Raw genomic sequence first — 11270 nt, forward strand, 5'->3', positions numbered from 1 at the left:
TGTTGACTAATGAGTTTGCCGACCACTGACTTAGGGCATTCCATCATCTGATACGCTGCAGTTTCATTTAAATTCACTTCAGATGAGTATTTAGAATTGTCAAGAAATACCACATACATAAAACTAGACATAGCAAATGAAAAAGTATATTACAATTTATTAAATATGCTTTTTTTAAATCTTCACCCGAGGACATGCCAAGAGAGAGAAAGTGAGAGAGGGAGAGAGAGAGCAACACATAGATGTGAGAGAGAAACATTGATCAGTTGCCTTCCATACGCTCCCTGACCAGGGATCAAACCCGAAACCCAGGTATGTACCCTGACCAGGACGTGGATCCACAACCTTCTGGTGCATGGGAAGATGCTCAAACAACTGAGTCACTCTGGCCAGGCTATTAAATACCTTTAATGAAAACAGTACCTGACAATTAGAAAACAAAGTTTTGTTCAAAAACAAAACAAACAACACCTCAGACTAGTGTTCATATAAGAGGTGACAGTATTTCTTTTGTTTCTAGTATTAAATAAGACACTTAACATTCCATACTGAAATTTATCTTCTGAGTTCCAAGAGTGTGTTCTGCCCGTTAGTGTAGAATGACGTCAATTCAGCTTTCAGTTCCTCCGGATTCTCAGAGCAGCAGTAAGACAAGTCTTAGAATCATCATGAGGCTGGATGAGAAGAAAGGCAAAGGAAGGGTGTCTCTTACATGGCTGAGATAGAAAGGGCCGCATGCTCCCCTAACTGTGGCGCAACTAAACCCTGGCTCCCAGGCTTCTCCCAGACGCCTACCGTGGGAGCAGGGGTGACCTCATTACCCCTGCATTCGAACTTCCCAGACGTGCCTGAGTTAGCCACTTAAACATGTTCACTCAATGAATGAGAAAAATCAGAACTTGTTGTTCTAAAGATCTGGGATAAAGCTTTATGAGAGAAAGGTTTCTAAAAAAACACACACCTTTCAAAAGCTTGTAAAGTTAAGCAAGTTGAAAAAAATAACCAAGGAACAATTCTGAGGAGTAATTGCCAACTCAGCTACTTTTCATTGATTGGGGTCTTGTCTTTTTTCTTTTAATACACAAGTTTTCTTTTTACCATCAGAACTGAAACTACTGACAGTCATTTCCCTAAAATAGGGACATCAACCTAACACACATTCTGGTGGTTTTCAAAAGACAGCAATTTAAAAGGGTGGTAGCAGCAGGCATTTCATATCTTTGGGGTCTTGTGTTCTTGACCCGTAAACCCTACTTCTGATACTTTCTACCACCAAGTATCATTTTTAGACAGGCCTCAAACTGGAAAGCAGTCTTTGTAATCACACTTTTCCTCCCCAAATCATAATCACAGCCACACTAGAAAATTCTACAGAGCAGGAGAAAATTACTCATTATGCTGCTACCCAGAGACAAACTCTAACAGTTTGAGGGATTTCCCTTCCGATCTTGGTTTTTCATGTACAAACTTTTAAAAATTGAGATCACAGAATATTTGTTATTTTTTATCCATTTAAATAATCTCTCCTTATGTTATTAAGATTTTCCAATGCCACTAAATAATTTTTTAAAACATGACATGTAAAGCCTGCTCAGTATTCCATTAAGGGGACGAACATTTACTGAAACATTTCCTTACTGGTGAATTTTTAAGTTGCTTCTAATTTTTCAGTTTATCTTGTTTTGCGTTAGGAATAAAGTTGCAAGAAACACCAGACATTATATACATCTCATTATTTCTTCAGAAAAAAATTTCAAAAGGCAAAAATGTGTATCAAAGGAAATGAACATGTTTTATGGCTTTCAATATATTAAGGCAGGTTTCAGGAAGAATTAAAAATGTAACCTATATGCCCAGCCGGTACAGTTCAGGGGTTGAGTGTCGACTTATGAACCAGGATGTCACAGTTCGATTCCCAGTCAGGGCACATGCCCGGGTTTCAGGCTTGTTCCCCAGTAGGGGGCATGCAGGAGGCAACTGATCGATGATTTTCTCTCATCATTGATATTTCTCTCTCCCTTTCCCTTCCTCTCTCTGAAATCAATAAAAACACATTTTTAAAAAGTTACATTGAGCTGGATAGAAACAGTAGTGCTTTGCCCCTCTTTCAAAAAACATATAACTATAAATTTTTACTTGGTAACATGCTTAATCTCATGGATAGAATTACCGGGATCAAATGAAGAGAAATTTGAAGCTCCCTACTGATCTATTGGGAAAAAATATTATTTTCTCCCTTAAAAACTCAAAATACTGCCTCACATGGGTAAATCTTGAGAAAAAATGAGACTTAATTGAGTTCTTTATTCTGAAAATGGTAAAGTGTACATGTGATCAAATACTACAGCAACACTAAGTATATTCAATATAAATGTTCCTGTGCACATCCATCCCAAAGACTGACTGCAGGCATATTTTAAGGGTTCACAGTCATGCTTATTGCAAAAAAAATTACTTTGATGTTTCAAGTTAACAATGACTTTTGCCCAAAATTCAGCATTTCAAAATGAGGTGCAGAGGAAAATGTACATTAAAATAGTTTTTCTTACCTTAAGCCTGCCACCAGCCCAGCTGGGATTATTTTCTTGGATCTCTTAAACCGCACACCCATTATGGTGGCCAGAAAGAAAGCTGCAACTAAAAAACAAACCAATACATGAATCAGAGTTGCAAATACCTCACAAATGCCTGCTTGTGAAAAAAAAAAAAAGGGATATCATTTAAGCTTCCTAATATAACAACTATTATGCATAGGTATTGAGTTGCTATTTTCTTCAAAAGATGAAAAAGCTCTATTAAAAGAAAGTTAAAATCCATTCTTGAAACACCTTTAAAAGGAAGTCTTTTTCTAACTTAAATTTCTATTTACAGAATACTCCTTGAAGACTAGGACTGCTGGCTTACTCAACTTTCCTCAGGAACTCTGGGCAGAATACTGCCACCCACTGGAGACACCCAACAAATGTTTAGGTAACCGAATGTAAGGAAAATAATTATATATTTTTTAAAGTAAGACCTGATTAATAAAATAATACTATTTTAGTATTTAGAAGGCCGAATTTTTTGTTTTGTACCATTCCAACACACTAAGCAATAATATTACATTTAGAAGCATCATATCAGCTACCCCCCAGGTTCGATGCTCCATACCTGGGAAATGTCTTACTTACACAGAGACACTTTCACATCTCGCTTGTCATTGGAGACACGGTAAGCTCCATAGCCAGCCAAAAGTCCAACAAAGAGACCAGCAATCAAAGACGGAATACTACCTGGGTGGGTGGGGGGGGGGGGGGGGGGGGGGCAGGGGGGCGGGGATGTATGGGCAGAGAAAGAGAATCAGAAAGTGAATTATGTCAAGTATAATACATTCACCTTCCAGTGTATTTCTACTTGGGCATCACAACTGGACGTAGCCAAACTGAATACAGGCTTATTTGTGGATAGTCTGTAAGAAATGACTGTTTCATGCCGAATCCCAACTCATTTGAGGGAATAAGAAAGTCTGCCTTGTAGTAGTGGTTTTGACATTGACTGCATGACCTGGGGCAACCGGTTGACTTATGTCCCTCTCTTTTTTATCCCTATTCTCCTTGTCTCCATCTCTTTACTGTGAGGTTGTGATGATAAAAATAAGATGCAGAGGTATTTTTAGCTTATAGGGGTAGAGAGAGAAGTGCTATGCAAACCAAGTGCTGGCTCTATCCTGAATAATTAAGAAACCTTCCAGCCTCAAGATGCCAGGACTCAGGGATGAATGGTGACTACACTGAGAAACTCGAAGAACCAGGGCACTGACGCAGCCTGCCAGCCCCCAACCTGTCCCTCCACGGCACCAACACTGAGCACTTTCTGTGCGCTGGGCTCCGTGCCAGTGACACTAAACAAGACACACACTGCCCTGCTTCATGGAATTCACTCTATTGAGAATCTGCTGAATTGGAATCCCTAGGAGTAGGGTCACGGTAGCTCTACTTTTTAAATAACCATAGGAATTCAGATTGCAATTCAGATTAAGAATCAATCAATCTCTCTCTCTCTCTCTCACACACACACACACACACACACACACACACACACACACACTCCCCTCAGTTGCAACAGCATCCTGAATGAGAAGCCAAATGCCCTAGGTTCTAGTCCAAACTCTTTTACTTATTGCCTGAAGGACTTTGGCTAAGTCACTGGGCCTCTCTGAGTTTTGTCAATTGCAAAACAGGGTTAATAATATCATCTATGTCACATACATAAAGGCTTAGAATGTTACAGTTACATATAGTATTAAATTTTTCATTGCACCCCCAACACCCCCGCCCCCCCCAAAGCTATCCTCTAAACACAGTAACATGAACTTTTGAAAACATACACTGGACAGATCACTCCTCTAATTAAAGACCCTCTGGCTTCCCACTACACTTAGGAAAACCCCAAGTTTTCTCTATTATTGGAGCTCTGGCCTTCTTTCAGTTCGCTGAATATGCCAAACTCTATTCCTCATGGCTTTCACACATGCTGTTCCTTGCCTGGACTGCCCTTCCCTGCACTGTTCACCTGATCAACTACAGCTAACCTTCGGATGTCATCTCCAGTGTTAGCTCCTCAGAGATGCCTCCTCTGACCCATCCTTCCGAATGAGGGCCCCCTTTAGAATCTCCCATTGATCGTCACCGGATATTTAATGTCAGTCTCCCCCACTCACTTGTGAGCGCCATGTCTTTTTTGCTCACTGCTGTCTTCCTAGTGCCCCAAACAGTACCAGGCAGCATTAGCTAAATACGGATGAAATGCATGCCTGGGTGCTCCCTGTCATTGGGTCAAGCGGAAGTCGAATAAGAAAATGGTTAGGGAGAATATGTTATTTAATCCTAACAGATTCACTTAAAATGAAGAATTGAAGCCCAGAAGTTAAAACAACGTATAAGAGTATGAAAGCTAGTAAGTGGCAGTGTCAAGAGCAGAACTCAGGAATGCATGATTCTGTGGTTATTCTCTTAACACACATTAGGCTACAAGAGTGGGCTTCCTTGTGAACATATAGTACCCTCAGGGGCTTCCAGGATCACTTAGCGGGGGCTCTTGCAGGAGGCCAAAGAACCCCCTGAAATCAGAGACCTTACAGCTAATGTGATTGCATATGTTCCTGATGAGATTTGGGCTAGAATAGTAAAGTAATCCCCTCCCTTTCTCTCCTCCCCATCCCGGCATATACACACACACACACACACACACACACACACACACTTCTTTCTTCCCACCCCTCTTAAAGTCAGGCAAAAATGTCCAGATGATCTTTCCTATTCTGTAGTAGAGGTTATTTAAACATCTCTTTGACAATGAAAACATTTTTTCAATAACAATCCTATTAGGATTTTACACTGAGTGCTCTTTAAAGTAGATTATGAAACATCAACTTTTATGTAGTTGTTCACAGGTCTTAATTTGGTGCCATCATTATTCTCCCATTAAATGCATATCCACAGTGCTGTACATATTGGGAGAGAAAATACGAACAACAAAAACCTCAGGTGAACTTCAGGCTCTCAGGAATCCCAGCAGAGACCTGTTCGCACCTGCCAGGCCCTCAGTCCCCCGGGGGAACTGTGCTCTGGCCTTGGACTTCTCATCAATCTCTAAGGAAGGAAGTAACCTGATAACTGCGTAGACCTGGCTTTTTCACCCAAACTCAAGTCCACCAATGCCAGAAATACAGCACTCTTTAAAATATGCTTCATTAAAAACAGTTTCACAAAAAACATAAGGAAAATATGGGACACCATGACTATAAATGCTTCTACCTTAAAACAAAGTAAAATATAAAACCTGACCTTTCATTGTTCTCCATGAAAACCCTTTAATTTATCAACTGGATTTTTTTTCTTCTTTTGGACAGAGATGGAGAGATAACTTGAGATATGATATTTAAGTAGTCAACGAATTTTCCTTTGCAACACACGATATCAAGATAATTCAGTTTCTGACACTATGACTATGTAAACAAAAAATTTCCTCAATTGCTAATAAGTGAGCAGTCCTGAGGAGGTTAAATCAATTAGTTATGCGACTGATAATGACAGGTAAAATGAAAATTTTGTAATAGAGAAACCCAGAACCCCAGGTTGAATGCTCTATATGCCCAGTCCCCTATAACCCCCTTCCAACCAAGAATCCCTTCCACTGCTGGTCCCCAGCCACCTCTAGGACATCTTTAGCTTCTTGTCCTACTTCCAGGCCCCCCGCTGCTCCTCGAACAATCAGCAGCCCCCACCAAGGCATGTTGATGGAAAGGGCTTACCTCTCCGCTTATATCCCACAATACTTCCAAATGTCACAAAGGCTGCATAACCAAAACCAACAAGGTCCATTGGCAAGGCTGCAGTCGTAGAGCAAGGGAGAAAGGACAACTTCTACAAAATAAAAAGAGTTTGGGAAAGCAAATGTATATAAAAGTGATATGCATTACTCAGAATTATAGACATTGATTTCTCTACTAAAAAGGGGAAGCTAGATCTTCACTCATCCAACACTCAGCCACTGTATACCACGCTCATCCCTCTCAAGCCCACCCGGGAGACACCCAGGTTGAGTCCCCTTTCCTGGTCTTCCAAACCTGCTGTTCCTTCAGCTGTTTACTTGCCTTCCACTTCTGCTGTGGTTAGCCAGGTCTCCTCACTGGAGACAACACCGCAATCTCCGCTTAATGCCTGGAATGTCTGCCTCTTTCCCAACTACAAACCCCCACCACTCCCGACAGCCCACCCCCTCTTGACTATCTCCCAACCTCCTTAGTCACTCCAGCCTGGTCTGGAGCCAACTGCTCCTTCTTCTAAATTCCTTGACGTCAGCAACTCCACCTTATAATCCTTTCATCTTTGAACAGGTATTTGTCCCTCCATCCTCCTCACACCGAAGAATGAAAAAGGGGTAATTTGGATGTTTGTTTGTTGACTGAACTACAGCTTCACTTTAAACATGTGCTTTGTCTCGGGCTTTGTTATGAGACAGCTTGTCTGGGGGCGGCAGAGACATCCATGCTTAATCAATGGTAAGTCACTAAGGAATATAACGAAGCCCTGGCACAAAGTTAACTGAATGACAACGATATCCTATTGTGCTTCACAGCAGTAGGTGAAGCATACATCCAGTGGTGAGAGGCTCCACAGAAGTCCTGCCCGCAGGTCTCTAAGATGTAGGGGAAAGTATACGGGCTGCAGGCTGGAGACATGACACTGGTCACTAGCTGGCTCTTGGTTCTGGCATCAGACACCATCCTTAACACCAACTCCTCTGAGAGTCCCTATAGTGCTTTATACCTTTACTTTTTTACATCGATATTTCCTCCACGGGAGGAGGAGGGGGAATAATTATCTTTGTATGTACGAGGAATGATGTATGAGATTTCATTGCATTCTCAGTTTTCTCACCGCTTGTCTTTTAGGTTAACCCGGTCTTTTATTGCCTGTAGCACTTGGTAACAAATTGACTCAGAAGGATGGAAAACAGGCTGTAAGCTTATCTCGGAGGGTAAGCTAGAACTTACTGTGCGGAAGGGTCTTTGGGGAGGAAATCTGGGGCACAGGAGGAGACGATGGCCCTGAAAAGGAGGCAACACTGAAAAATCCTCAGTATCTGTGGGAAGAAGAATGAAATTAAACAGGGGAGCTCATCTGTGCCCAAGAAGCAGTGCAGTAAGACTGAATGTGTAGGAAGGACCTGCGTTCAAAAACCATTGTTGTCTAAATGATGGAAAAACAAATAATAATGAGGATAATGTTACGAGCAAGTACCATGTGCTAGGCACCATTCTAAGGCCTTACAAGTTATCAACCCATTTAATTATCACCACAACCCTCTGCAGTAAGTACCACCATTACTATCCCCATTTTCCAGATGAGGAGAGGCACAGAGAAGGCAAGCAACACCTCTGAGGTCTCACAGCAGAAGCAAGATTTCAGACTCAGAGAAGTCTCATCCCTAGATACTATAATGCCTTTCATAACTAAGTTTTACTGGCCGAAAAAAAAGTGAATATGCAACTGAAACAAATGTTCTTTAGAGTTTTAAATTGTGGATTAATCACTCCAGTTGGCCTCATAGCTTAAAAGTTGTGAGCACATGGCGCTGTCTTCCATCTGGGAACTTACCATCTTCAGCCCAATGAGCATCTCATGTTCAGTCCTACTTACTATCTTTCTGAGAGAACTAACCATATTCCACAGTGTATGGTTGGCTTCAAACCTGATGTCACCACTTACTAGCTGGGCGACATTAGGCACATTCGTTAATCTCTGTGTATCTCAGTTTCTCCACCTGTGAAACAGGGATAATAAAAAATATCTACCTCATAGAGCCGTGATCATTAAATGAGTTAATACCATAAAGCACTTAGAACATACTGAGCACTCAACGAATATTAGCTACTCTAATAATGGTTATTCTTCTTGTTCACCCTCACACCCATTTTAAGCTTGATCTGAGAAAACAACTGAGGTTGGGTGAATTTATGATTCAGGCATTCAATAATGAAATGATAATATTGCAACTTATATTTATACTGAATTCCATTTAGCAACTATTTATTGAGCATCTTCTTTGTGCAAGGTGGTAGGAAGCAAAGCCCTCAGACATGGCCCTGGTCTTCCAGGACTTGTAATACAGCACAGAGGAGGAGGCAGAGACATGAATGAGCCCTAAGAAGAGAGGCCTGAGAGCTTAAGGAAGGGTTCCTAGAGGAGGCAGAGTCCCAGCGGGGACCTTGGGGAGAATAGGAGTAACTGAAGTGAAGAGGGTAGCAAGGAAGGGCTTGTTGTAGGCAAAGGCCTCGTGGCATGAGAAACCATAGCATGTTTTTAAGTGGAAAGAATTGCAAGGGGGTTGTGAAAAGAGATGGGGCTGGTGAGAAAGACAGGGCCAGACCAGCTATGTGAGGGAGTCTGGTTTCTGTCTCAAGGGCAGCAAAGGATGAATGAAGGGAACCCCATAAACAGATTTAACGCCAGCAAGCACTTACTGGTAGCGGGAGATGTGTTGAAGCGAGGCAGGGGAATAAGCTCAGAGGCTGTTGCAGTAAACAAAGTATGAGACGATGGTAGCCTGGCCTGGAGAAATGGCAATGAGGGTGGAGAGAGGTGGACAGATATGAGAAAGGTTCAGGAGGTAGCATCAATAAGCCTGGATGTAGAGGTGAGGGAGAGGGGCGAGTCAGAGATGATTCACCCTGGGTCTCTGGCTCGGACCATTAGGAGCCGAAGGGGCAGGGGAGCCTTGATGCTAGTCCCTGAAACAGGGGACACTGGAACAGCAGTAGGCGTGTGGTGGGGGAAGGAGGGAGGTGACCAGGAATGATGAGATCCGTTTGAAACATGTTCAGTCTGAAATGCCTGACACACAGTCGGGAAAACACCTATATAGACCTGACACTTATGAGAGATCGCTCATCACCAGATAATAATCTGGGGATTTAATTTTCCTAGTAAGCCAACCACCTGATGTGAAAGGCTGATTCTACTCCCTCCTCTGAGGCCCCACTTCTTCTTCTGATGCCCTCTTCTTCCTGGCATAGAGTTAGTTATGTTGGACTTACCTCTCCTCTCAGCTAGCCCAGATCCTTGAATATAAAGCTCAGGTTACATTCATTTTTGTCTTTCTCACAGGATCAAGCTCATTGACGTGCATAGACAGGTTTTAGTAAATACCTGCTGAATGAATGAGTGGTGAGTGAGCCTAGGTAACAAACTGTCTGAAGATGTGGTGTCACCTACTCTCAGTATAGCTCTAATGCCAGGAAACAGCCAGCCCCTTAATCTCCTAGTGAACTGAGCATTGTTTTGAGGGGGAAAAAAACCTATTTCCAATTTTTGCAAGAAGTTTCTGTACTCACAGAGAAAATTCCAACAAAAAGCAATCACCCTTCTTTCTCCTCTTCCATGGCACGACCATTTGAGCAACGCAGAAGCACACATGAAAAGCTTCATCAACATGAAGGGATGGGAGGGTGGGAGGGGGGGCGGAAGAGAGACGATGTGGGACACATGGAAAAGGAGATGCTCAGCACTTAGAAGGGCCAGAAAGCATCTTGGGTGCAATGCAGCGAAATGACTTTGTGCACCGGGTACAATCCAGGTGACAGAGTTCTGCCCTGCCCCTAACCCTCCAAAATTTGGGGACCCCACTTAGAGGTTTTCTGTAAGCTACCATATAAAAAGCATTTTCACATGTTTAACAACAATTACCTAACTCCGCACTCCTTGGGGCTCAAAAGACACATTTTCCAGTGAAACCTGGGTGATGCTAGGAAAGTAAAACCCTGCCTCGCATTTTTACAAAGATCCAGGAGCCCCACCCCTATCCCCACCTCTCCCTGGCTCCAGGAAGGTGGGAGGGAGGCCAGGTGGGAGATTCCGGACCTTGAGGAGGAAGAAACCTGGGGAATTCCCAGGACGGTTAGAAAAGCGATCCCTGGGACCCCATCTCCTGAAAAAACCGACCAAGGTCCTCTGCATGGCTGCTTGTCTGCTGATTTCTGCGCCTTTGCGAGAAAATTCGGGGCAGCAAGTGCTCCACGGCAAGGTGTACAACTCACCTACAGCCCCAGGTCCTCCCAGGAGCCAGCCGGAGCGAACTCCGTACCTGAAGTCCGGAAGTGGTCCTGGTGGCCTACGCCCCACTTTGCGGGATCTCGACGGGCGGCGGCGGGTTCTGGGCGGTGCCTTCCGGAGGAGCGCATGCGCGGCGTCCCTCCGTCCACGGTCAAGTGCGGCTCCGCCCCGCCCCGCCCCGCCCCGCGGAGGGCAGAGGGCCAGTCAGGTAGGCCGTCAGCATCCCGGGCGGGGCCGTCTGGCCGCTCCTTCCATCTGACCTGCTTTTGCTCTGGCCCTGAGCCTGGGGCTGGGGTCTGCTGCCTCCTGCCGGACGGACGGAGCGGAACCAACAAGCATTCGCAGACGGTGGGTCTGGGTAGCAGGAATCCCAGAAGGAGATTTTAACCCTGAAGTTCATTCATCATTAATCTAGGGGCTTTTGTGTCCAGCACCCCACGCCTGTTACTTACTCTCCAGAAGATCGTTTCCGTTTTCAGTGGAGGGAGCTGAAGTCTCCGTGGGGTGCAAAGGTGAGGGCTCAGGCTTGTCGGGTTTCAAAGCCCAAGCAGTCTTCATTACCCACCACCTAAGGGGGCATCTAGATGTGACAGGGCGGTCAGGATCCTAGTTTTATCATCCAAGCCCAGGATTAGGTGGGCTTAAGTATCTGAGGGGAAAGGTACAGAGTGCCAG

General features: G+C 43.9%; 1 protein-coding gene across 2 annotated transcripts; it reads right to left on the minus strand.

Annotated features, from left to right (window-relative positions):
* Positions 1-386: 386 nt before the first annotated feature.
* Positions 387-10718, minus strand: TMEM14A (transmembrane protein 14A). 2 transcript variants are annotated; one of them, XM_070418428.1, is made up of 6 exons: positions 10627-10718; positions 7538-7626; positions 6293-6404; positions 3171-3272; positions 2550-2637; positions 387-674 (listed from the first exon to the last, which is right to left on the minus strand). In XM_070418428.1, the coding sequence occupies exons 3-6, from the start codon at positions 6360-6362 to the stop codon at positions 635-637; spliced, it is 300 nt and encodes a 99-aa protein (XP_070274529.1). In that variant the 5' UTR covers positions 6363-6404; positions 7538-7626; positions 10627-10718; the 3' UTR covers positions 387-634. The 2 variants fall into 2 exon arrangements, with proteins under 2 accessions (XP_070274529.1, XP_070274530.1); XM_070418429.1 differs by having other exon boundaries at positions 10580-10714.
* Between the last annotated feature and the right edge of the window lie 552 nt (positions 10719-11270).

Source organism: Myotis yumanensis, unplaced genomic scaffold (assembly GCF_028538775.1).
Source record: "Myotis yumanensis isolate MYYU_CA2020_CCGP unplaced genomic scaffold, mMyoYum1.0.hap1 SCAF_6, whole genome shotgun sequence".
NCBI classification, from domain to species: Eukaryota; Metazoa; Chordata; class Mammalia; order Chiroptera; family Vespertilionidae; genus Myotis; species Myotis yumanensis.